The sequence below is a fragment of the Tamandua tetradactyla genome, chromosome 11 (assembly GCF_023851605.1).
Source record: "Tamandua tetradactyla isolate mTamTet1 chromosome 11, mTamTet1.pri, whole genome shotgun sequence".
NCBI lineage: Eukaryota > Metazoa > Chordata > Mammalia > Pilosa > Myrmecophagidae > Tamandua > Tamandua tetradactyla.
In genome coordinates, this window is record NC_135337.1 from 83,840,280 (window position 1) to 83,864,969 (window position 24,690).

At 48.8% G+C, this 24,690-nt stretch overlaps 1 protein-coding gene across 7 annotated transcripts in view; it reads left to right on the forward strand.

Moving 5' to 3' along the window:
* The window catches only part of ARHGEF18 (Rho/Rac guanine nucleotide exchange factor 18), a 126,888-nt gene that overhangs the window by 94,632 nt on the left and 7,566 nt on the right, over nt 1-24,690 (forward strand). For 3 of the 7 annotated variants that reach the window (XM_077121452.1, XM_077121455.1, XM_077121454.1), the window contains 16 exons: nt 1,383-1,633; nt 2,307-2,432; nt 9,463-9,580; nt 10,482-10,730; nt 11,609-11,685; nt 14,406-14,584; nt 15,707-15,798; nt 18,066-18,257; nt 19,655-19,792; nt 20,201-20,367; nt 21,285-21,341; nt 21,433-21,480; nt 21,733-22,203; nt 23,231-23,555; nt 23,731-24,108; nt 24,560-24,685. In XM_077121452.1, coding sequence (XP_076977567.1) covers nt 1,383-1,633; nt 2,307-2,432; nt 9,463-9,580; nt 10,482-10,730; nt 11,609-11,685; nt 14,406-14,584; nt 15,707-15,798; nt 18,066-18,257; nt 19,655-19,792; nt 20,201-20,367; nt 21,285-21,341; nt 21,433-21,480; nt 21,733-22,203; nt 23,231-23,555; nt 23,731-24,108; nt 24,560-24,685 — 2,994 coding nt within the window. Of the gene's footprint in view, nt 1-1,382; nt 1,634-2,306; nt 2,433-9,462; nt 9,581-10,481; nt 10,731-11,608; nt 11,686-14,405; nt 14,585-15,706; nt 15,799-18,065; nt 18,258-19,654; nt 19,793-20,200; nt 20,368-21,284; nt 21,342-21,432; nt 21,481-21,732; nt 22,204-23,230; nt 23,556-23,730; nt 24,109-24,506; nt 24,686-24,690 lie in introns of those variants that run through there. The other 4 variants (XM_077121451.1, XM_077121457.1, XM_077121450.1 and 1 more) reach the window with 3 other exon arrangements.

Consider the following 24,690-nt stretch of genomic DNA (forward strand, 5'->3'; position numbering starts at 1 on the left):
ACTTTGCTTATGGTGGGTTTTCGGCATGCAGAAGTTTTGCTATTGATGTCATCTGATTTACTGACATTTTCTTGCATGACATTGGATTTTGAGTTATGGTTGGAAAGGCCTTCCTTATTTAAAAAAAAACAACTGGTTACCCAGTGTCTTAGTGCTTTTTTATTACTGTTATTCATTTATTTTTTAGAGCAGTTGTAGGTTTACAGAAAAATCATGCAGAAAGTACAGAGTTCCCATATACCACCACATGCGCACACACACAGTGTTCCCTGTTGTTAACATATTTACACCATTGTGATATCTTTGTTACAATTGATTAAGCATTATTGTAATTATATTATTAACTAAAGTCATTAGCTGTATCAGAGGTTGTTCTGTGTTACATGGTTCTATGGTTCGATTGTTTAATTCTTAACAATTAAACATTGTTTATACAACATAAATTTTGTATACAACATAAATGTGTATACAACATAAATTTTCCCATTTTAACCACTTTCAACTATATAGCTCAGTGGTATTAATCGCATTTACAGTGCTGTGCTACCATCACCACCATCTGTTACCCAAACTCTGCCATCGCCCCAAACAGAACCTCTGTCCCTGTTAAGCATCAGCTCCCCAATCCTCACCCCGACCCTCGCCCCTGAGAGCCCAGATCCTAATGTCTCACTCTATGCCAGTCCATCAGTCTTCAATCTGTTAAAACTCTTAAACTTTGGGGGGCCATGCCCTTGACAGTCTGGCAAAAGCAAGGCCCCTCTCCTCAGGGGGGAACACACATGTACCCCACACACACCCACAGAATTGGGCAGACGCATTCAGTGGTGCCTGGCTCCTCAGCCCAGCCACAAGCCCCAGATGCCTAACCCCTGCCTGGACCTTTGTTTCATCTCTCCCAGCTTCAGGACTTCACTTGAAAGACAGATAAACTTTAAGCCCAGGATCTGGTCTTTGCCTTATAAGAGTAAATGAAAATCCTCCCTTAAGCGCTGCTTTTTCCTTCTGTCAGTCTGCATTGGATCCTTTCCACGCATAAGCCAGTGGTCAGTCTTTCAGCTGAAAACCTCCTTGAATATTCTTCTGTTGACTTTAGCATGAAACTGCCTGTGCTGTCTGAGGTCCCAGCCCTTTTCCTTGGCCCTCTCCTATCCTGAAGCCACTCCCTGCTCCTTAAAGCTGAGATTCCAGAGGATTGGGCCTGGAGAAGCCCAGGGCAGTGAGACCCCAAGGCAAAGGATTTAGGCACACAATGGGCACACCATCCATGGGTCACGGGAGGCGTGAAGACACCAGGTGGTAGCCTCACAGGTTCATTTGTGAGCCGTGGAGCTGGAACGTCCCTCCCTATGCAGCTAAGCCCTGCTGTCGTGTCCCTGTAGAGCTGATGCAGACAGAGATGCACCACGTGCGGACACTCAAGATCATGCTGAAAGTTTACTCCAGGGCCTTGCAGGAGGAGCTGCAGTTCAGCAGCAAGGCCATCAACCACATCTTCCCGGGCGCCGATGACCTGCTGGAGATGCATGGCCAGTTCCTCTCCCGGCTGAAGGAGCGCCGCCAGAAATCCCTGGAGGAGGGCAGTGACCGGAATTACATCATCCAGAAAATCGGGGACCTCCTGGTGCAACAGGTATCGTGCATGGGGCTGGAGGAAAAAGAAAATGGTCCCTGTTTAATTGCCCTAGGAATGACCTGGGCCCCTTAAGTTCAGTGTGCAACCATTCACCTTTCTAGGTAGATGGAGACTAATGGCGGGTGTATTTTATGTTATGGATTAACTGGTTGGTAGGTTTTTGTTTTGGGATTTTGGACTGCTGTGGTTTTGACTATTGGAAGCACATCGAAGACCAGAGCCGTCTAGGGTTGAGATGTTGACCCCAAGCAATTGCTGCTGAGTCTAAGCCAGAATCTGCAAAGGAGAGCAGTCAACCTCTCCTGGAAACATTCTGGGTCAGTTCATTAGAATTACTTAGAAGAATATCCCTTTTGCTCTTTCAGTTTTCTGACATTCTTTAGCTTAAACTTTTTTTTCTCTGCTTGGATGTCAGAAGTTTTAGAGCATCTGTGATATAATAAAACCCTTAAGCAGAAATTTTCCCACTTCACTTTTATTTTGCCTTGCAGTTAGACACCCTGTACTGGCATGTTTCTATGTTTGAGTACATGTTAGAAACAAAAGTGAAGTTGTGAATAGATTCAGTTTCTTTTTGGCAGTCAGATGAACAAGATTAAAACATCCCCCTACAGTTTCCCCAGTTTTCATGTTTCATTTTGGTAACATTGCCATTCTCTTTTCATGTTAGTTTTCAGGTGAAAATGGAGAGCGGATGAAAGAAAAATATGGTGTCTTTTGTAGTGGTCACAATGAAGCTGTCAGTCATTACAAGTTGCTGCTGCAGCAAAACAAGAAATTCCAAAACTTAATCAAGGTAAAAGAAAATTGGGTTTGAATTAAAATCTTACTTATTCTTGCTGTCGGTGTTTTCCACAGAATTTTAGAGCCGTGAGGTCCTGGGATTCTAAGGTACCTGTTATAAACCAATGATTTTCAGATTTTTGCTTCATTTTTTAACACAAGGCCATTCTGTCAGTATGAACTTAGGTAGAATCCCATGATATCTCGTGGTCTGCAGTTTCTGTGGCAGGGTGGCCGTCAGATGCCTCAGCACTGGACACCACCCCCACCCCCCTTGCCCTATTTGCTAACACCAGGACCGCTTCAAGGGGCTGCCCTGCTCCAGGAGCCATCCATCCAGAGCCTTCTGCTTCTGATGCTCTGGCTGCTGTGAGCTGCTCTTTACTCTGGACCTTCCTCTCCTCCCTGACCCCCATCTCCCCCACGGGGCCCGGGAAGGAGCCTCAGTGAGCCAACAGCGAGCAAATGCTCTGAGCCCAGAACCAAAACACTTTACCCAGCATGAGTCAGCAGAGCCGAGCCAGACCTCACCTCCCAGGTCCTTGGAAATCTTCTTGGGTTCACACCCCTTGACTTCATCAGCATCCACTTCTTCCACAGTCCTAACACACTCAGATCCCAGACAAGTCCTGTTACCTGTTGCCTGTACCACGGGGACTTTATTTTGTTTTATACCACAATTATTTGTTTAAAGTTGAGTTGCTTTTTTTTTCCCCAATTTTTTTATTCCATTATGATCACAGTGTATAGAAGCAAAAGGGAGAGAGCCATTTAATAGCCTAAATTCATCTGCTAGGCAGAGGAGTGTCCCAACTGATACACTGAGCCTGAGAAACCTAGAAAGTGGGAGAGTTCTCATGAAGCAGAAGAAAACAGAGACCAGACTTTGCCCATGGAATCTTACAAATCCCGTAATTACCGGCTGGGCCTCTTGAGAGCAGGCTTTAGGTGATTGCTAGCATTCCAAAACTCGGACAAGAGCAGCACAAGCAGGAGAGCAGAATGCTCTGGAGAGTGCAGTTAGCTACCCCACTTCCCTACCCAAAAAAGCAGCTTCATCTGACTGCTTCTTTGGTGTTCTTTTTTTATTTTTTTATTTTACTTACTTTGGTAACGTATATATATGACATTTCTTGTTTTGCCACTTTCCAGTAAACAATTCATTGGTATTAATTACATTTACATTATGCTGCCATCGCCACCATCCATTACCAAAGCATTTCCATTATCCCCAACAGAAATTATTACACATTGAGCCATAACTCCCCATTCCTCACCCCCACCCTTTCCCTGGGACCGTGTAATCTACTTGTCATCTCAATAAACTTGCATATTCTAGATACTTTGTTAGATAATGCAATGTTTGTCCTTTTATGTTTAGCACATTTCACTCGGCATGGTGCCTTCAAGGGTCATCCATGTTGTGGCATGAATCAAAACTTTTTTTTTTTTTTGGCTGAATAATAATTCTATTGTATGTATATACACCATGTTGTTTATTGATTCATCCATTGGTGGGCAATGGGCTGCTTCCACCTTTTGACTACTATACCCAATGCTGCTGTGAATATTGGTTTACAACCATCTATCCAAGTCCCTGATTTCTGTTCTCTGGGGTATATATCAGGAAATGGGGTTGTCGGGTCATATAGAAGTTGCATGTTTTACTTTGTGAGGAACTGCCAAACTGAGTTTCACAGTGGCTGTACCATTTTACTTGCCTACCAACAGTGTACCAAAACTTGGTGTTTTTCATACTAGCCATTCTAGTGGGTATAAAATGGTATGTCATTTTGGTTTATTATTTGTATATCCCTGATGGCTAATGATGTTGAACATCTTTTCAGGTGCTTCTTGTTTGTTAGTATATCTTTGGAGAAATGCCTATTCAATGCTTGGTCCACTTCAATTGGACTTTTTTTTTTTTTTTTGCATGGGCAGGCACCAGGAATTGAACCCGGGTCTCCAGCATGGCAGGCGAAACTCTGCCTGCTGAGCCACCATGGCCCACCCTGTCTTTTGAGCTAAGTTTTATATATGATGTGAGTTAGGGATTCACTTTCATTCTTTTGCATGTGAATATACAGTTTTTCTGACACCATTTGTTGAAGAGGCTATTCTTTCCCCAGTGAGTGGACCTGGCATCCTGTCAAAAACCAGTTGGCCATAGATGTCAGCATATATTTTTGAACATTCAATTCAATTCCATTGGGGTATATGTCTGTCCTTTTGCCAGTTGATTACTATAGCTTTGTAATAAGCTTTGAAACTGGGAAGTGTGAGTCCCCCAACTTTGTTCTTTCTCCATATGGTCTTGGCTATTCAGGGCTCTTACCCTTCCATATGATTGGCTTTTCCATTTCTTTGAAGAAGGATATTGGGATTTTGATTGGGATTCCATTGAATCTGTAAATCCCATTGGGTGGTATTGATATCTTAACAATATTTAGTCATCCAATATATGAACACAGAATGACTGTCTTTCATTTCTTTCAGCAATGTATATTGCTTTCCATGAATAAGTCCCTTACATCCTTGCTGCGATTTATTCTTAGATATTTTTTCTTTAGTTGCTATTGTAAATGGAATTGTTTTCTTGATTTCCTTTTAGGATTGGTCATTGCTGGTTATAGAAGCACCACTGATTTTTGTACCCCTCAACTTTCTGAATTCATTTATTGGCTCTAAAAGCTTTCCTGTAGATTCTTCAGGATTTTGTATACATAGGATCATGTCATCTGTGAATAGGGTAGGTTTTAGTTCTTCCTCTCCAATCTGGATGCCTTTTCTTTTTCTTCCCTAATTGCCCTGACTAGAACTTCCAATGCCGTGTGGGCTAGAACCTCCGGTAAAGTGAGTATTCTTGTCTGGTTCCCTGCTTTTAGAGGGAAAGCATTCAGTCTTTTGTCATTTGAGTATGATGTTAGTTGCAGGCTTTTCATATATGCCCTTTATATTAAGTTCAGAAGATTTCCTTCTTTTCCTGGTTCTCTGAATGTTTTTATCAAGAACAGATGTGAGATTTTGTCAAACACCTTTTCTGTGTCAATTGAAATGTTCGTGTCTGGTTTTTTTTTTCTCCTTTCATTCTATTAGTGTGATGTGTTACATTAATTTGTTTGCTTATATTAAAGCACCATTGCATTCTTGGGGTAAGTCCCACTTGGTCAACATGCTGTTGGATTCGATTTGCTAGTATTTTGTTGAGGATTTTTGCATTTATATTCATGAGGGATAATTTTTGTGTGTGCATTATCTTTATCAGGCTTTGTTATTAGGGTGATGCTGAATTTTTAGAATGAGTTAGAAGTGTTCCCTCCTCCTTTGTTTTTACTTACTTACTTATTTTAAAGAGTTTGAGCAGGATTGGTATTAAATCTTTGTTTGGTAAAATTCACCAGAGAAGGCATCTGGTCCTGGGCTTTTCTTTTTGGGGAGGGGAGGATTTTGATTACTCATTCAATCTCTTTACTTGTTATTGGTCTGTTGAGGTTTTCTGTTTCTTCTTGAGTCGGTTTAGGTAATTAGTGTGTTTCTAGGAATTTGTCTGTTTGATCTAGGTTATCTACTTTGTTGGTGTACAGTTGTTCATAGTATTCTCTTATAATCCCTTTTATTTCAGTGAGATCAGTAGTGATGTCCCCACTTTCATTTCTGATTTTAGTTATTTGCATTCTCTCTCTTTTTTGATTTGTCTGTTTATCTAAAGGTTTGTCAATTTTATTGATCTTTTCAAAGAACCAACGTTTAGTTAATTCATTTTCACTTATTTTCCTATTCTCTGTTTCATTTGTTTCTGCCCTGATCTTTGCTGTTTCATCCATACTGCTCAATTTGGGTTTGATTTAGTTTTCTTTTCCTAGTTCCTTCAGTTGTGGGGTTAAGTTAGTGATTTGAGATCTTTCTCAATGTAAGCATTTACAGCTGTAACTTTCTTTAAGCATTGTCTTTGCTGCATCCCCATACATTTTGATATGTTGTGTTTTCATTTTCATTCATCTCAAAATATTTCCTGATTTCCATTTTGATTTCTTCTTTGATCCGTCAGTTGTTTAAGAGTGTATTGTTTAATTTCCACATATTTGTGAATTTTCCAGTTCTTCCTTTGTTGATCTGGTCTACATAGTCTATCTGTTACGTTTATATATTTATTTTAATGGGGGATGTGTACTGGCCAGGAATTGATCCCAGGTCTCCTGCATGATAGGCGAGCATTCTACCACTGAACCACCCATTTATTCCTTTGTCTGTTATTGAAGATCATGTGTTGAAATCTGGAAATTTCTGCTTTGAAATCTGTCAGTAGTTACTTCATATATTTTGGGACTGTGCTGTGACGTGTATATAAATTTAGAATTTAGAATATCTTGATTAATTGACCTTTTATCAGTATACAGTATTCTTCTTTGTCCCTTGTGACATTTTTTTACTGTAAGTCCATTTTATCTGATAATACCATAGCCACCCCAGCTATCTTTTAATTACTATTTGAATGGGGTTTTTTTCCCATCTTTTCACTTTCAACCAACTTGTGTCTTTGAATTTGAGGTTTTTCACTTTCAACCAACTTGTGTCTTTGAATTTGAGGTGAGTCTCTTATGAATAGCATATAGATGGGTCATGCTTTTTTAACCATTATTCCAATCTCTGCCTTTTGACTGAGGAGAGTTTAATCCACTTACATTTAAAGTAACTACTGATAATACAGGCCTTCTCCTGTTTTGTTCTTTTGTTTTTATATGTGTCATACCTCTTTTGTCCCTCAATCTTCCATTACTGTCTACTTTTGTATGTAGTTGATCTTTTGTACTGAACTATTTGGAGTCCCTTATTTACCTCTTTGAATATTTTTCAAATATTTTCTTTATAGTTACATAGGGCTTAAATATAGCAATCTTGTTTGATTTGATATTAACTTAACTTCAATATCCCCCTACCTTTAATGTTCTTCTTCTCATAAATTACATCTTTATACATTGTATATCTGTGACCATAGATTTATCATTACTCTTCATGTATTTGCATTTTAAATAATGTAATAACTAAAAAATGGAGTTATAAATAAAAAATACAATAGTACTGACATTTATAATTGTTCATGTAATTGCTTGTATGGCGATCTGTATTTCTTTATGCAGCTTTGAGCTACTGTCTAGTGTCCTTTTCCTTTCAATCCGCAGAGCTCCCTTTAGTCTTTCTTTGTAGGGCAGATCCAGTATTGACAGACTCCCTCAGCTTTTGTTTATCTGAGAATGCCTTATATCTTCCTTATTTTTAAAAACTGTTTTACCAGATAGAGAATTCTTGGTTCGCAGTTGTTTTCTTTCAACAGTTTGAATATGTTGTTCCATTGCCTTCTTGACACCATGATTTCTTATGAGAAATCAACACTTAATCCTATTGAGGTTCCCTAGTGTATAACCTGTTGCTTCTCTTTTGCAGCTTTCAGGATTCTCTCTTTGTCTTTGCATTTGATAGTTTGACTATAATCTGTCTAGGTGTGGATCTCTTTGAGTTCATCTTGTTTGGAGTTTGCTGAGCTTCTTGGTTGTGTATATATATGTCTTTCATTAAATTTGGGGAGTTTATTGTTCATATTTTCCTTTAGCCCTTTGGCATATTTCAGACAATTTTTTTATGTCTTTTTCTAGTATGTCCAGAGTGTTGTTTTATTTATTGAGGGCTTCTGCTGTTTTGTCTTGCTCGTTCGAATGGACCTTGTTTCTTTTCTTGTTTCTTTGTCTGTCTTTTAATCTTTCATGGCACACTGTACATGTTAATATGCTATCATGTTAACTGTGAATTTAGTTCATCAGGTGTCTGTTCCTAAACTTTGTATCTATCTAGAGATTTCCTTGAATGCCTAGAGCTAACAGAAACAGACAAAAACACCTTTCAGTCTGCAGTTAGGCTCTGTGTTGGCTGGTGCTCTCTTTCAGAGCTCACCCCTCCTAACAGTGGACTGAAGAGCAGCCTGAGGCAAAAGTGTAGGGTCTTCTCCAGACTTTTCAGAGCATGCATCTTGTCCTGTGCGTGTCTTGACCTGGTCATGTGCTCGTGGCCTTAGGAATTCCCCTTTTTATGGACAACCAAATGCCTCCTTTCTTCTCTATGAAATAGCCTTTTCTCCAGGCCTGAGGGTTCTATTTTATGTTTTAAATCTAGTAGTCCTCTGCCCCAGGCTGCTCTGATATCATTGTTTCTCACACTGATTAGCTTCCTGCAGTCTGCTTCTGTGTGCTGGACAAGTTCTGGGACAGCAAGCCAGAAATGAGTGTCATGGTTTAGAAATTCAGGCTGCCACCAGGTAGATTAGTACAAACACACATGTGCTCCAGTATGCACATAGCGATTACTCTGCTTCCTCCAGAACTAGGACAAAGGAACTGCATTGAACAGGCAGGCTGGCTCCATACAGCGGGAGGGCCAGCAACACCACCACGAGGTTTTCCTATTGTTCCTGGGAGGCTTTTTTCTTGATTCAGCACTCAACCTGTTGCCCCTGAACTATTTTCCAGAAGCATGGTTCTACCAGTTTTTTCTAGTTGTTTAAAGATTCTGTAGGCAGATGGAACCCTGGAGTGTCTCACTCTGCTATCTTGGTGACACCAAGTCCAGTTCTTTGGTTCTTAACCAGAGGTTGCATCAGAAACTGCTAGCCACGTGCCCAGCCTTACAGAATTTGGACATTGTCTTCCTGTGTGTGTGTGCACACACGTGAAAGCTCAATGGGTAATTCTGATACCCCCACCCCCAATTGGTTCTTGTTCCTTCTTAATGATTCTGCAGGGGCCCTCTTTCACACAACAGGTGATGCCACCTTTGCTCTTGTGACCTTTTAGTATAGAGCAGGTGACCCCAGCTTTCAGGTATCCATTGTATGTCCCCAAATATTAGCCACCCCACCCCCACACTCCTGAAGCAGCAAAGTAAAGTCCCAGGGGGCAACAAAAGGAAGAAGCCCCCAGCCCTGGTAACCAATTATAACTGGTTCGTGGGGAGAGAAGATATTAATATGGTGTGTTTTGTTTTCCATTTCATAGAAAATAGGCAACTTTTCCATCGTGAGGCGACTTGGCATTCAGGAGTGCATTCTTCTGGTTACGCAGCGCCTAACCAAATACCCGGTCCTGGTGGAACGCATCCTTCAGAACACAGAAGGTGCAGTAGTTCTCTTCACCCCCTTGTCCATTCGCGTTGCAGGGAGCTCCCCACCTGCCTGCTCCTGATTTTAGCAGTTGATCGGATAAATGCCCCTCAGTACTTTTGTCTCTGGTGCTGTGCATTCCTCTTGGTGCAGTGCTCATTAATTGAGCACTTACTATGCTAGGTACAAAGTTACGGATAGACGAGAAATGAGGCTGTCAGCACTGTGAAGGCGACAGCCAGGTGTGATTTGTCCTCCAGCCCCAGCATAGCCTGGACTGTACAGCCACTCGGTTAGTAGCCATGGAGTAGGTGAGTGAATGGAAACAGTGCCCTGTTAGGTCACATTTAGGTGATCCATACAAACACAGAGATTGGCCTGTCACATGAATAGGGCCATGCAAGCAATGTACCTGGAGCCAGGCAGGGTCAGAGAAAGGGCACACAGCCTGGCCAAGAGTTCTCAGCAAGCACAGAAATACTGGTCACAACTCCAGGGGATTTGGGGCATGTCGGGATGAGCAAGTTCCCCCACCATAAAAGCCATGTCCATGGAGTGGGAGGAGTCAGCTCTTGGCAATGACAGAAGGTTGAGGGAGTCTGTTGTGAAGAGCTGGAGGACCTGGGGAGTGAGTTTACCCAGGAGTGACCAGCCAAGCTATGGCGAGAGAGTTTTTGTCAGTTTTGGTGTTCTGAATTGTATCTTAGCTCATGCATTAAACCTAAGCTCTGTCTTGGTGAAAACTAAATGCCAGGCTACTGCATTTGTTTGAGAGAAACATTTATAGCTCAGGAGATTATAGCCAGAGGGTGATTCTTGAGGGTTCTCTGAGCATCGTCTTCAGGGAATGCACTTCACAGACCCAGTAGAGGTGGCCACTTGTGTGAAAGGTGTTCCCTCTGCTCTGTGTGGCAGCTGGCACCGAGGACTATGAGGACCTGAGCCAGGCCCTGACCCTCATCAAAGACATTATCTCCCAAGTGGATGCCAAGGTCAGTGAGTGTGAGAAGGGCCAGCGCCTCCGGGACATCACAGGGAAGATGGACCTGAAGTCCTCCAGCAAACTCAAGAACGGGCTGACTTTCCGCAAGGAGGACATGCTGCAGCGGCAGCTCCACCTGGAGGGCACGCTGTGCTGGAAGACCACGTCAGGGCGCTTGAAAGGTACACGCCACCACAGGCGCCATCTTGGATCTGTGGCTGCTGGCTGACAGCGCACAGGGAGCCCAACTGTTGCGTGGCTGAAGGGAGGTTACATGCTGAGTCAGGTTAGCTTAAGCAACCAAGGTATTAACAAGAATAAGGCAGTGATATCCACATCCTCTTTCTCTGATCTTTGAAACAGTGTGTTATGAATTAGTAGGACCTTTAGATGAAAAGGGAACACTGACAGCCCTTGAGTTCCAAAAAAAGCCCAAGGCACTGGTATCATGGTGCCTCAATTTTAACAGAGGCCCCAGGGTTCCAAACAAGCTTAGTTGCAGTCCAGTGCAGTCGTGGGCCTGGCCGCAGTAGACTGTTTACTCAGGTTAGCAAAGCCCTGATGTAGGCCAATACACCACCAGGGGCCTCAGTGTCCCCAAGAATCCCAGTCTCTGCTTCAGTGTGTGTGTGCGCTGGACCCCATCTTAAAATCCACATTGCAGTTCCAGACCAGAGAGCACTCGGGACTCATCCCTGAGTTCCCTCCCCATTTTATGAGCCTTTAGAAACATCTTAACTTGTTTTTCCATTGGCATCAGCATCTTTAAGGACCTTTCAGGGAGTCTGTGAGGTGGCTCAATGACAGAATATGGCTACTCTTAATTTGAGTGGACATGAATTCAGCAAAGATAATTTAGTGCCTCAGTGTGGCAGGCACGAGTCGGATGGTGGCCTCGTGCAGAAGCAGGTGGTGCTGGTTTGAGAGTCTCTTAAGGTCTCCTTTCTTTACTATGTGGTGCATAAACCTTCCCGGCGTTTAAGTGTTGGCCTAGGCAGCTGCGAAGAGCACCCCCTCTGACCTTCAGACACGTCCATCCATGTCTGTGCTTTCCTCTTAGATGTTCTAGCTGTCCTGTTGACGGATGTGCTTTTGCTGCTCCAAGAAAAGGATCAAAAATACGTCTTTGCCTCTGTGGTATGTATCTCATCTCTTCAAAAGGAGGGTCCTGCTGGCGGGGAATTGTGGGGGTTACTCCACAGCTGGAGGAAGGCTGGGTGAAGGGGCCAGCCAAGGGGACTCCATCAGTGACAGGACAGGAATAGCACAGAGAGCAAGTTCAGCTGGAAATGAGCCTCAACAAATCACCTGTGTGTCCCAGGCAGAAGGCTCCAGCCAGGCAGAGTGGGATTTTCTGAGAACATGGGTCCTGTCTGGTTGCCTTACAAGGCACGGGGCAGATAAAAGCCTTCAGGGTCTCATCCTAACATCCTTCCCAGAACCAGGCCTGGCTGGGAGAGCTTCCAGCTGGGATCTCCCTCCTCAGCCAGCCCTTTGTCCATGTTTGTGTCCTCCCCAATCACCTGGGATGAGGGTAGGGTCCCTGGCCTTTGACAAGGCAGACTTTTGTGGGGGGGGCCAGTGTCAGGCCCCCCTCCCCACTGGCACCAGTTGCCATGGGACTTAAAGAACCTCTTTGCTTTCCGGATTTGCCAGGAGGGGAAGATGCTCTTTATAATTGAACTACAGAATTGTGTCCCTTTTTAAAAATAGCTTCTTAAGAAGTTTCCCACCCTCACTCCCCCAAACTAGGTCAAGCTGTTCAGTTAAACGGCTGCCACGCCATAACTCCAGCACACCTCTTCTCTGTCGCACGTATGAGAGTGACAGGAAGTCATGAATCTGTGCTGGGCAGCCCTGGTGCCCACCCACAGACCAGCCTCCCAGTTGCCTTCGTTCTCACCCTCCCAACCACACCCCATTCTCCTCCACACCTCACTGGAGAGCCTTAGTCAGGGATTATCTTCTGTCTTGTCCCTTCACTTTGCCAAACAAGCTCCTGGGTACCCCAAGAGAACATGGCTCAGGTCGAGGGTAAAACATAAAGTAGCAGATCTTGTACCTCAACAGATGGCATTTGGACTGGACATGGGCCCATCTCTTCTCTTCACCCTTCCCTCTTCCTCAGCCTGGAAAAGCTGAGAGACCCTGTCCACCTGGACGTATCTTTGTGTCAGAAACTCAGTCATTGAAAAAAAGCAAAAAAAGAAAAGAAAATCATCTGAAGTCCTATCACCCAAACACTGATGTAGTTTTCTTTATCTTAGGATGTCTGCTCTACCAGTCTTTTTTTTTTTCATGGGCAGACACTGGGAATCGAACCCAGGTGTCCGGCATGGCAGATGAGAACTCTGCCTGCTGAGCCACTGTGGCCTGTCCTGGCTCTTCTAATCATATGAGGGTGACAGGTAGTCATGAATCTGTGCTGGGCAGCCCTGGTGCCCACCCAAAGACCACAGACAAGCTTTCTTGATCAAAGACCAGATAGTAAATATTCTTCGCTTGGCAGATCATACAGTCTCTGTTGCAGCTACTCACTTCTGCCCTGTAAGTGCAAACGCAGCCCTAGAAAGTATGTATGTGGATGGGCATGGCTGTGTGTGAATGAAGCTCTGTGTACAAAGTTAAGTGGTCGACTGAATTTGGCCCATAGTCTGTAGTTTGATGCCCCCTGGCCTATAGTGAGAGAACACATGTATTTCAAATCACAGCATTCGTACTTTCCATATTACTTTGTAACCAGCTTTTATGTCCCCATGCAATATGTTTTGAACTTTTTCACATCTCACTACATCTTACTCCAGAGAATAGTATGTCACGGTTGCCTGCTCTTCTACCTTATAGCTGTTCTTTATTTCTGTTTAACCAATCTCTATTATTGTACACATTTATTTTGCTCTAAGAAATTTGGATAAATATTCGTGTTAAAAAAATATTTGCACGCATCCTCCTCCACTTAGAAATTCCAGGGAGTGGGCTTTCCGGGTCAGGTGGTGGCGATGATTGTATCCTTTTGCCTGGTACTGCCAAATTGGCGTTGTGAATGGTGGTTTACCCAGCAGCAGTGGTGGGGCCCCTGAACCCTGACAGTGCCACCCCTCCCGAGCCGAGCCCCATCCCCAGCCTCCTGCCCAGCACGGGTACCAGACTTCCCTAGCCTACTTCCCAGCTGACTATGTCACACTAAAGTATGTGTGGTGCACTGGGGACTGAGGTCATGCCCTCCCGGGGCAGGCTGGTCCACTCAGAGCCAGAGGGCTAAAAGAGGGCTCTGCCTTTTTAACTCTAGAAGAGACATTTCCTCGGGAGGAGGAAAAGCAGCAGTCATGCAAGATTTGAGTGGCAGGGATTTGAAATGGGAAAGTGAATCGTATTTGGGGGGCCGATCTGGGAAAGGTTGGTGGGCGCTTTTAGCCAGTTAAATTAATGTGCATTTTACTGGTTTGTTGCACCATTATCTCTTAAATGATACAGCACACAGCAAACCGAGGTCAGTGCTCAGCTCTTGGTTGGCAGGGGCCCAGGAACAGAAAGACTGATTTGTTGTCATGTCCTATATATTGTATTTTTTTTTTCAGTTTTGTACAATGTGCATGCATTACTGATTCTTTAAGCTTATTAAATACATGTTAAATTGACACGATGGAAGGATGCTTGGCTATCGCTACAATAGTGTCCTTTTTTCCCCACATGACACCCCAGATATCTTTACAATACCACATGGCTTCTGCTTTGTGGGAAAATAAATGGGGTGTATGACCTCCCCTTTTTGGCCCCTTCTTCTCAGACCTGTGGCCTCCTGCTGTTGGGACGTGATGGGTACAAAGTGACCCTTCCACTCCATTTTACCTGTGCAGGACTCGAAGCCCCCTGTCATCTCTTTACAAAAGCTCATTGTGAGGGAAGTGGCCAACGAGGAGAAGGCAATGTTTCTCATCAGTGCCTCGCTGAAAGGGCCCGAGATGTACGAGATTTACACCAGCTCCAAAGAGGAGAGAAACATGTGGATGACTCAAATCCGAAGGGCCGTCGAGAGGTGAGAAGGGGCCAGAGCTGCTTCCTTCCCCTGGGTTGTGTGTCCCCACCGCTGACAGTTTGTGCTTGCCCTTGACTGTTGGTAAATCAGCCACAACCTTTATTCACCTGACAGAACTGCTTTTCCTCTCCCCTGATCCCACCTTTTGCTTTGTGCCTCTCCTTATTTAAAAGGAACAGGTGACACCATTCCGGTTCCTTCCCACAGCAGCTCAACCTGTCAGAGGCTGGCAAAGGCCTTGGTGCTTCTGGCCAGGTGACGCAGAGCCAGGCTGTTCTAACCTGGGCCTTTCTGTGCTGTGGAATCCTTCCCTGCCACTGCGGGCTGTCCCTCCACCCCAACCTGGGGGCCAGACCTCCTGGAGCAGGTGGCAACGGCCCATCCTTCCTGCCTTGGGCCAAACATCCCTCGGGATCCCAGCCCTGGGGCTTTGCATGTCCCTTTGCCCTTCCACCCTATCCTTCCTGGCTCCTGAACTGCCTGGCACATGGGCAAGGGGAGGGGATCTGGCGCTCACACTCAGCCAACCTCCTGTCCTCTCTCTCGCACCTGGAAGCTCCCTGAAGTCTTGGCCTACCCGGGGCTCTTCCCATAGCATGCTTAGTACCAGCTCTGCTGAGCTTGCAGCCTCCCGTGCCTGGCAGGTCCTCAGAAAGCAGGTTATAGATCATTCACCTCCTTCAAGCCATAGCCAAGCATTTTAAAAGCACCATTAACACCTGGGCGCTTCTCACTTCATGTTGTCATGGTAACACACAGGTAACATGAAATGTCCTCATTTTAACCATTTCTGAGCACTCAGTCCTGTGGCATTGATTATGCTCATGGTGTTGTGTCGCCATCATCACTGTCCATCACCAAAACATTTCTCATCCCCCTAAGCAGAAATTCTCACTGTCGTGACGCTTCTTGTGTCTCAGAGCTGCCCATGAAGGGGGCCGGATAAATGCCGATGGATTTCCTTTCTCCTCCTGTACCATTAACAAGCTAAAGCCCTCACCAAATCAGAGACCCTCTCAGCAGCTGGCTCTGCAGAGACCCTGACAGTGTCTGTTTGCAGAGGCCCAGAGGCCTGTGGGGTGTGCTGCTCCATCTGTCCTCCCCCCCACCCCCACCCCGCAGCTGTCCGGACGAGGAGGAGGGGCCCCTCAGCGAGACCGAAGAGGAAAGGAAGGTGGCTGAGGCGCGGGCAATGAGGCTGAGGGAATTCCAAGGTGAGGGGGAGTGGGCTGGGACCTCTGTGCCCAATGGGCCTGGCTCAGAGGCAGCCTGCTGGGCAGAGGGGGGCGCAGGAGGACAGCTACAATACAGACATGTCCGTCCTGGGGAGACATGGCCCCCAGAGCTCTCCGCAGACAGCCTTAGGCTTGGCAGCGCCTGGCCCAAGCAGACCCGAAGCCTTTCTTTTCTAGCACTTTGGGACAGCCATGGACTGAATCACTGCCCAGACAACTGGGCGCTCCCTCTTAGGTTGTCCTGCAGCTCTGCAGAAGACAGTGTCTTCTGGAAGCTGGGCAGCCTGTCCAGGGGGTTATAGGCAGGGAGGGGTGGAGCTCAGCTGCCTCTGCCCCACCAGCCCTTTCCAATACTGCCGCCATCCTATCTTTGTCCTGACCAGCCCCTTCCAGTACTGCCGCTGTCCTATCCTTGTCCTGACAGGTGTCCCAGGTCACGGCCATGTTTCACACAAAGGAACCCCACGGGGGCCCTGGTAACAGTACAGGGTGCCCACAGCCTCCTCTGGACCTAGTCAGTTGTGGCTCTGTGGCCAGGGCCCTCCCCGAGCCTCCACTTCTTCCACCCTTTAGTTTGTGGTTGTCATCTCACAGCTTTATTGAGATAGAATTCACAAGCCATGAATTCAGCCGTTTCAAGCACACAATTCAGTGGCTTTTCGATGACAAACTGTTCAGCATATGAAGATAGTCCATGTAATACACCATATTGATGGAACAAAGGGGGGAAAAGGCTTTTAGTTTATTCTCAGACTTGTGCAGCCTTCACCACCATCAGTTTTAGAACATCTTCATCACCCCAGAAAGAAACCTCTCACCCCTTAGCTGTCACCTCTAGTCCCTCCATTCCACACAGCTCTAGGCTGTCACCAACCTGTTTCTGTCTTATGGATTTGCCTCTTCCGGGTGTTTCACGTAAATGGGATCGTGCAATATGTGACTTTTATGTCTTGCTCCTCTCATTTAGCATTGTTTTCACAGTCCATCCGCACTGTAGCATGCGTCAGAATCTCATTCCTTTTATCTGCAAGTAATATTGCATTATAGGGCCAGACCCGTTTGTCTTTAACAGATTCCCATGAGATCTCAGTGGGGTCACTGCCAAAAACAGTTCCCAGTACCCTGAGTTCTGAATAAAGCAGGTTCCCTTCTCTCTCACTACCTACGGTGAATATTTTTTAATTAGGTAACACTTCAGCAGTACGTAAATAAAATCAGGCAGTGGCTATGTTAGTTCAATTTTTGGAGACAGTTTTGTCTTTCAGAGACTTTTTCTTTTCATAAGTGTGAGGGTTTTAGTAAAATTGTCCAAATGAAAGGGGAGAAAATTCCACCAAGTCCTAGAAGCCTAACCATTTGCCTCATCTAACTTTTTATTTCTGCCGGATGATAATTAAAATATACACCCTACATAGAAGCCACAATGTTATTTGATAATATTTATTCATCACTCAGTCCTGACAAGATTCTTAGCAAATCAGAAATAGAAAGCTGTTTCCTTTACCTGAATATTCTTTGCCATCTGGAATCAAAAGCCAGCATCATCCCTAAAGAGAGTGAAATGTTAGAGGTGCTCCATTAAAATCAGGGGCGAGGCAAGGCCACCTGTTCTCACCATTATGATTTTCATCCTGGAAGTTCCAGCTCAGATAATAAGGGATGACACAGAAAGAACATGTAGTTATTAGAATGGAGGCCACAGAATTATTTTTGCCTCTGACGTGATTAAATTCAGTAGAATCAGCTGCAGATCATCGGCCCTTGTAACAGTTCAATAATTTTGCTGAACATGATGTATATGTACCATGGCAACCAGTGAGAAGGTATAATGAAAGGAGATCTACTCATGGTTCCAAAGAAAGTATAAAACCCAAGGACTTGGAGGAAGGAGTTCAATAAAGAAAACCTGCCTAAAAAACCTCAAGAAAGACTTTTGAGATGAGAAACCTAAATATAAGTCTATCAGCTTATCCGAAACCAATAAATCAGCTTTTTAGGGCCTTCATCCATTCCCCATTGTGTGAGATTTCTAACATTGGGGCAAACATAATGCTAAAGTGGGCCCCGCCCTCACCCAGCACTCAGGGATTGTGGGGAGGGACGCACAGAGGGAGCGTCCCACCTCTGGAGGAGGAGGTGTTGGTCTCGGACAGCGGGGGTTGGCGGGCGGCCTCTGAAGGGTTTCTGAGGTGGTCCTTCCAGCCCCCCCGTGAGGGCCAACCAGCAGCTCCTCACGGCCCCTGCAGAACGCCTGAGCCTGAAAGACCAGCTGATTGCTCAGAGCCTGAGCGAGAAGCAGCAGATCTACCTGGAAATGTCCGAGATGAGTGGCCTCGAAGACTTTCCTCAGGGTGCCCAGTCTTGCCTGCTCTTCCGAGCCAGGGACCCCTCCGAGAATCTGCAGGGGGAGCTGATTCTCAGATCTGTCTTGATGGAAAGTAAGTAGCAATGCCCGGAGACTTCTCTCCGTGGGTTTCCCCTTCGGGGCTGCAGTTCTGCTTGTGAGGCCCCCTTAGGGGTGGGACAACCACCCTGGCCCAGGCTTACAGCGAGTGGGGCTCCCGTGGATGGGTAGATGTGTCCAGGAGTGATGTTGACCTCTGTTGCCTATTAGGGCCAGAGACCCTGAGGCGCCACCCTGTCCAGGACCCTGTCCAAGCCTCTTGGTGCAGAGCCACAAAGCATGCCCTCTTCCATCCAGCAAACTCCCGCTGGGTGCAAGGCACCACCCTCAACCCTGGGCTTCCCCACCCTTGTGAGACCCCCACCCCCCATTGCCCTCCAAGGTGGTTTCTTGTGATACTCCTGAAGAAACGCACACAGACATGTGGTGAAACCCAGGATCCCGCCCATAACCTGGCCTGGACCGGAACCCCAGGTCAAGGGGGAAGGTGCCTGCTTCTGCACCAAACCGCATGCAGACACCCAGCAGCCATAGAGAGGAGCCTGGCTGGGGTGCCCCACTCTCTCCAAGCACTGCTCTGCCTGGGCCAAGCCGGGTACACCTTGCCCAGTCTGCAGTGTAGAGCAGGTTGAGGCTCGTGCCCAAGTGTCCGGCAGCTTCCACGCCATTCCAAGCCCATGCGTGTGCAGCAAATCCAACAGGAAAGCCAACACTGCTCTTTCAGCAGCATCAGGACCGACAGCCCCTGCCCTCCAGAGCTGATCTGCAGGGTGAAAGAGAATAGAGACCCAAGGGGGGTCCCCGTGGAGCTTGCTCACACTCAGTCTGCAGCCGCCTGCCTCTCACCGTCACCTCTCCCAGCCCCATCAACGTGATGCTCCTGTCTGTTCCTCAAGCCTATCATTGGCCTACTGAGGATCTTCATAGCCTGACCCTTACGTGGAATGTTCTTCTCCCTGGCCAAATTTGTCCTATAGGGCTTTGGTTGACTTTGCAAGAGGTTTTCTCTTCTCACCGCCCTACCGCACATGCACCACCCCCAACACCCCCATGATTTTCGTCACATAGGCAGGAACATATGTGTTCCCAGCTTTACCCACTGGGGCTGCGTCTGTCTCACCCCCAGCCCCTGGCCCAGGACCCGGAACATAGTGGGCGCCTGGGCTCCTAAAGCCGGTGCCGAGGGGCAGGGGGGCAAGTGAGCGGGTGGGAAGGGCCCACTGTTCACAGAGCTGCCGGCTCCGGCTTCTCACTCCCACGTGGTAGGGGCAGCACTGGCAGTAAGGGAGGACCCTGGAACAGGGGGGCTGAGCGCCTGCCTCAGAATAGCAATGCCAAGGGAGCCACAGCAGGTGGGCCAGGCTGCCACTCCAGGACGCCTCCCCAGCCCTGCAAGGGCGCTTGTGAGTTCTTCCCGTTTCTTCTCCACAGTTGAGGACATCCAGAACCTGATTTGTGAACAGCTGGGCAGCAGGAGCAGCCAGGCCGAAGACGGAGGTGGCTCTGCCGTCCTGCCCCAGCGGGCAGAGACCTTTGGGGGCTACGATAGTAGGACCAGCCCCAGCAAGAGTGAGTGGTGCCTCCCACCTTCCCCTCCCACCCTGGTAGGGGCTGCCCCGCTTAGGGAACCTATGAACAGCAGGTCTGGTCCCATCCCCCAAGGTCACGTAGTTTCTTAGAACCTTTCCTTCACCCCGCTTTCTTGGCAAAACCCAGGCATCTGCCATGCAGCTCTTCTTCTGCCACTTCCCCTTGCCTTCCGGAAGGTTCAGGAGCCCTCTGGGGGGTATCGGTCATGTTCTGACAGCAGCGCACAGACCGGCCAGCCCCACTTCATCGGGTCTCCACAGCCCACTTGAGCTCCCACGCCCGCCTCTGCCCCTGTAAAGTGCTGCTATCTCAGCACGAGTCCAACCGTGGTGGCCGGGCCTCCACCCCGTCCCTTGCCTGGACTTGGGGTCTTTCTGGATCCTACAGGAGCGCAACTTCCTAACACGCCCAGCTTGGGGTTTTCAGATGGCAGTTTAAAGAAAAAAGTCTACAGCCACGAGGCCAGGCCCCGAGACTGGAGAGGCTCTGCCAGCAGCCCAGACCCGAAACTCAGCACCACCCCGGGGGCCTCTGAGGAAGGAGCACAGACAATAGTAGGTCGCTTCCTTGGGATATTCCTTCGCTAGGTTCAAAGTCCATCTGAGCTGACTTAAGTATCATTAAGAAATGGGAATGGTTTCCATTTTAGTGGTTTGGCTTTTCCTGGTGAATAGTGACAGGCCATATAATTTTCTGGTGAATAATGTCTCCACCCAGGTTAGAGTAGAGGCTGGGGGGCCTTTTCTCACGCAGGGGGATTGGGGAAGCTGAGCCCTGACCCCAGGGCCCAAGAGGGAAGGGGGAGAGGGAGGGGCTCAGGGCAACAATTGTTGTCTCATCGAAGGTGAGAAATGCCATATGGGATCACAAGCCTTAGGGCCACATAAGTGTCATAAACCTACCAGATGCCAAAGTCAAGCTGGCTGTCCCCTCATGGTGGACTCAGAAGCCCACCTGCCCGCTTACTCTTGCCAGGGGTCAGGTGGGGAGGAGGGAAGACTGATGGGAACAAAGTCAGAGGGCGGCTGCCTCTGGCCAGCCCCAGGGCATCTGTGGAGCCATCCCCTGAGCTGGCACACCAGCTTCACCTCCGTCCACTAGGCATGCCAAGCCTTCCGAGCCAGGGTGCCAGGGGCACTGCCCTCCCTTGCCCCTGGGAGTTACAGAAGGGTCCTGAAGACATTAGTGTCACGACCTCAGGTGTCAATGAGAACTGCCCTAGAGCAGACTCTCGGGACAGCACCCCGGGGCCATCTTGCCCCATTCCCTCACTTCCCGTTAGAAATGCCTGGACTCACGCCACCCAATCACCAGGTGGGCTTTGCTCGTCGACTCCAGCAGTGCCCAGCCCTGGCCCCTTCCCATGGACCTCATGCTGAACGGATGTCTTTTAAGTAACAAGTTTGTCAGGTCTTGAGTTGGATAGGTCTTGAGAAGCCACCTTGTGGTTTTGTGCTGTTGTCTTTCTCAGGGGGCAGCACCGGGTGCAGAGTCTAACCCCCATTTGCCAACTGTCCTGGAGTCAGAGGTAGGCACTCGCTCAACCCTCTCTGGATGGGGCAGGTACTCACCCCCTATGGCTTTGAGCCGAGACCAGTGTCTCTCCCTTCCCTCCGCAGCTCATCCAGCGGATCCAGACACTCTCCCAGCTGCTCCTCAGCCTACAGGTAAACGAGGTTCTGAGAACAGCTGCACGCTGCATCTACACACTGCATCTACGCGCTGCATCTACACGTTGCATCTATGCGCTGCATCTACACACTGCACTTACCCCTTCCCTGATCTGAGCTGGAACCCGAGGAAGGGCTGGCTCCTCCTGTTACCCCCCGCCGTGGCCCATCAGACCCACCTCCTCGTGCCCCATTTGCCTGTGGCCCCGTGGCCCCGTCCCCACCCACAGTCCTCTCGCCCCATCCCAGGCAGTCATCGTGCAGCAGGACAGCCACTTGGAGATGCAGAGGGCCACCATCCAGGAGCGCGAGAGGCAGCTGCGGCTGCAGTCAACGCGCGGGAACCTGCTGCTGGAGCAGGAGCGGCAGCGCAACTTCGAGAAGCAGCGGGAAGAGCTGATGGGCGTGCAGAAGCTGCAAAGCCAGTTGCGCCTTGAGCAGCAGCGCTGGGAACGTGAGCGCACGCGGCAGCGCCAGGAGCTGGACCTGGCCGCTGCCCAGCTGCAGGAACGGGAGCGCCAGGCCCAGCAGCTACAGGAGCAGCTGAGCCAGGAGCGTGAGGAGCTGGGCCTCCACCAGCAGGCCTACCAGCATGACCTGGAGCGGCTGCGGGAGGCCCAGCGTGCGGTGCAGAAGGAGCACGAGCGGTTGGAGCTGCAGCGCAGGCTGAAGAAGCAAAGCTCCGTGCCGGGGACGCTGCCCCCCGAGGCAGGCGCCGAGGTGGGCGTGGGTGTGCACCACCGTGCCGGTGTGGAGGGGAAGTGTGTGTGCGTGACAGTGCACACAGGAATGTGTGTATATGTACATTATAGTAGGCATACAGGACCGTGTGTGCATGAGTGTGTGCGAAGGCATGTGACTACACACATTATGTGTGTGTGCCCAGTTATGTGAATGTGTGGGCAAGTATATGTAAGAGTGAGTGTGCATGTGTGTGCACACAGGAATGAGGGAGGGCTGCGTGTGAGAGGATGAGGGCATGTGACCATGTGTGCATGAAGATATACTCAAATATGTGAGTGTGAGCAAGTGTGTACATATGCAAGTGTGTGAGACTATCGTATGACTGTGTGTGCATGTGTAGAATGGAAACAGTTATTAAAAGTGCATTGTGAATGTCCGCATGTGAATGAGCACATGAGGGTCTGAGTGTGAGCATAAGTGTGCACAAGTGAGGGTATACATGAGTGTGGCAGTGCATGTGATTGTGGGAATGTATGGGCGTGTGAGCATATGTGTGGGCACAAGTGAGTGGAAGCAGTTTGACAATGGTGTATGCGTGTGAGTGAACCCATGCGTGTGAGTATGTACATGTGAGTGTGAATTAGCATGTGTGTATGTGAGTGTGCACATGTGTGAGGGGGACGGTTTTGTGAGCGTGTACGAGCATGGGGGGGGTGGGCAGAGGGAGAGTGGCCTGTGCCTTTGGGCCCAGGACCGGGAACTGCATGGAGAACAGAAGCGTCCTGGTGAGAAGGGCTTTCGCTACTCGGGCCTCTGTTAACACTTGGGACCAGGAGCCGGCCAGGTAGGGTCTGTCGTCTCCTCAGACCACACTTGGACGTTGCTTGGCCCTGCCAGCTGAGGAACATGCCGGGGCTGGCAGGTCGTCTCCAGGAAAGCCGGGGAGGGGCCTGCCGTCTGGGCTCCCTGGAGGACTTCCTGTAGGAAAGGGGTGGGCTCAGGCTGCTGAGCCTGACGGCGGCCACTGCTGCCCCAGAGCTGGACCGGCCGCCTCCTCTTTCAGGCCCAGCCCCTGAGCCACCCTCCCAGCTTCAATGGTGAAGGTCCAGAAGGGCCCACGGGCCTGGCCAAAGCTCCGGGTGCACGGATGAGTGTCAGTGCGGGGCCCGAGCTCACGGACCGGCCCGAGGGGGTGCGCCGAGACAGCGCCCCGACTGAGAGCCGGCTGGCCAAGAGCGATGTGCCCATCCAGCTGCTGAGTGCCACCAACCAGATACAGAAGCAGGCGGCCGTGCAGCAGCAGATTCCCACCAAGCTGGCCACTGCCACCAAGGGCAGCAAGGACAAGGGAGGGAAGAGCCGGGGCTCCCAGCGGTGGGAGAGCTCAGGTGAGCCCCATCTGGGCCTGGCGGTCAGGGTGGGCCTCCCCACCAGCAGCCCCTCAGCCTGGGACAGGGGTGAGTCTCAGCGTGCTGGCATCCGGTCCCCGGCCCCCTTCCTCCTGGAACTGGGTAGTTGATGAGACCATAAAGGCTCCATTCCCTTATTTGGGGCTTGTGGTAGGTACACCAAAAAAGGACACCAGTGTGAAAAAGAAGGCGCCTGGTGGCGGCATGGCTGAGAGAGGCCCTGAACACAGAAGCCTTTTATTACAAGATGCAGGATTGAAATGCCAGATTCCATTGTCCTTTTCCTGGGACCAGGGACAGATTTGCTTCTTGACCATTCAGAAGGAAGGGGCCTGTCAGAGGCCTAAGAGACTGAGGAGAGCGTCACAGGCAGGAAGGCAGAGCACAGAGGCAGCTGCCCCCACACCCGTTTGCCCTCCAGTGCTCCAGGGCACTGTTGAGGTATTTTTGGTGGGGAGCCGGGCAGTCAGCATGAGCCCACATATCCCTCATGGCCCCTTTTCCCAGAGGAGGAAACCGAGACCTCAGGAAGGTAAGTCCCCTGCCCGAGAGCACCCTGCACAAGTGGTGGAGCTGGTCACTGGGTGCCACACTCCCACAGTCCCCCAGCGGAGGAGCTGGGGTCTGGAGCAGGGCAGGTGCTCTGCAGACACTCAGCGGACAAGGGGCAATGGAGATGGGGACAGAAAGCTTCCTCCGGAGTCGGCAGCCTCACCCTTCTCCTGTCCTGATGTTGAATTCCTCTAGGGGACCTTTGGTTCTTGAGGGTACAGGGGGGTCGTTTTCCCTGTAGGTGAATTTGGGGCTCATGCCTCAGCGGGGTCTGGCCTGGGACTTTTGTCTGGTGGCCTGTGGGAGACGGTGAGGAGAAATGGAGAGGTGCCTGGCTACTCCGAGGCTGCCCTCGCCAGCTGGGGGATCATTTCACAGGTCCAGCCTAAGGCCTGAACACCCCAGGCCCCACCTTCCTCTTCCTCTCTCAGGCTCATTTGACCTGAAGCAGCAGCTGCTGCTCACCAAGTTCATGGGCAAGGATGAGAGCACCTTGCGGAACCGCAGGTCGCTGAGCCCCATTCTGCTTCGCAGCCAGAATTCTGCATCACCCACAGGTGAG